This window comes from Cariama cristata, unplaced genomic scaffold (assembly GCF_000690535.1).
Source record: "Cariama cristata isolate BGI_N322 unplaced genomic scaffold, ASM69053v1 scaffold15946, whole genome shotgun sequence".
NCBI classification, from domain to species: Eukaryota; Metazoa; Chordata; class Aves; order Cariamiformes; family Cariamidae; genus Cariama; species Cariama cristata.
This window is the reverse complement of record NW_009623978.1, coordinates 1-1,613: the sequence shown is the minus strand read 5'-3', so window position 1 is coordinate 1,613 and position 1,613 is coordinate 1. Positions and strand designations below refer to the sequence as shown.

At 37.3% G+C, this 1,613-nt stretch overlaps 1 protein-coding gene across 1 annotated transcript in view; it reads right to left on the bottom strand.

Annotated features, from left to right (window-relative positions):
* LOC104163860 (chromosome unknown open reading frame, human C3orf67) overlaps positions 1 to 617 on the bottom strand; it is a gene marked incomplete at both ends in the record, with an annotated part of 29,778 nt that extends 29,161 nt beyond the window's left edge. The window contains one exon of the mRNA XM_009702990.1: positions 437 to 617. Within this exon, the coding sequence (XP_009701292.1) occupies positions 437 to 617 (181 nt within the window). The remainder of the gene's footprint in view (positions 1 to 436) is intronic.
* Positions 618 to 1,613: the final 996 nt, after the last annotated feature.

The window sequence follows — 1,613 nt, the reverse complement described above, 5'->3', positions numbered from 1 at the left end:
TCTTGTAGGGCGTCAGGAATATGACATTCACAAGAAAGTAAAAATTTAACACTAGGTATGGAAGAGGGGCAATCCATAGAAATTATAAAAAATAGACTTGCAAAAGTCTGCAAAATAATCAAGAACCAGTGCAGTCACCCAGTTATATGCACAGCATAAGGGAAAGCAGAATACGTGTATAACCTGTGGCTACTGCCAAGCAGGTGGTGATCCCTGTCTCAAACACTTACAGTATGAATACCTGCAGAGAGAATGAGTGTTTATCCAAGTTCATACAGGAGAATAAGCCATGATTTAATATAAATGTCTTTAGTAACTAACAAGGTAGATAAAGGATTGGAAAACCAGAGAATTAAGTCTTACATTCTGAAGTCAGAATCATGCAAAAATTCTGGCAGTTTGTGAACTCTACATATTTTTTGCTTTATGCTCTTACCATTTTGACATACATCTTTAGCTGTTCGGTCAGTATTTCTTTTGCCTCCTCGATCTAAAGAATCATTGCATGGCGAGAGTGATAGCTCCAATCTCTCAATGTCTTGCACGGCTTCAATTCCCTTTCGCGAACTTTGAAGTCTGCATGATCTATTACTTTTGCTACCCCAGGTCTTTGTTACCTTGAAAGACATTATTTTCTTAATGAAAGACAAAAATGTAACAGCTTTCAAAATACTCAACGGTAAAAATACATTTTGAATTAAGCTTATTTTTCAAATCCTTTTTTTTTTTTTAAATATTATCTTTTCAGGAAAATTTATGGTAGGTACAGTTCTGTGTGATACCTTCAATCTTTACAGTGTAGTAACAGGCAGGGTTTTTTCACTGAGTGAAAGGAAAACAAGGCAAAGAAAAGGAAAAAAAAATTAAAATTCACTATCTGGATAAAAAGACAGTGAAACTTATGAATATTCTAGACCTGAGAAGCAGCCCCTTCTTCTTCAGGGAAAGGAATCTCATTTTACATCTTAGCTTTCAATTGACTTCTTACAGAGGAGTCTACTTCCTTTGGCTGGATCCTTTATTCACAGTGTTAAACGGGGAACTGTAGTCCCAACCAGATTCCCGAAACCTGCATATTGTTTGCTGGCAGAGGGAGACCAGCTGTTTTCCCTGGCATTGTACTTGACAGCATCACATGAGATACTGTATGGCTGACTATCATCCACTTAGCGCATATCAAAATGCAGAGTTTCTGCTCTGCATCATATTTCTTATCTTAAGGAAAAAAAATTATACACACACAAAAATTTCAGCAGTCTAGAACAAAAAATTTATTAAAAAAAGAATGATAAGAAATCAGAGTAATTTCAGTAGGAAAAGACCTCTGTACACCTAAAGCTGAAATTAGATCAGCTTGTTCCAGTCAAGTTTTGTTACCTTTGAAAGTTTTGAAATTCCACAATCTCCTTGTGATCCTGTTCCAGTACTGAACCACTTTATCGTTATACCCAGTCATAGCTTCCCTGCAATTTGCGCCTGCTGCCTCTTGTCCCTTCATCACTACACCTCTTAGAAGAATCTGGGCCTGTCTTCTCTACAACCCTGCTTTAGTTGAAAACAGCAACTAGATTCTCCCTTAGCCTTCTCTTGCGCAGGCTGAACAAACCCATGTC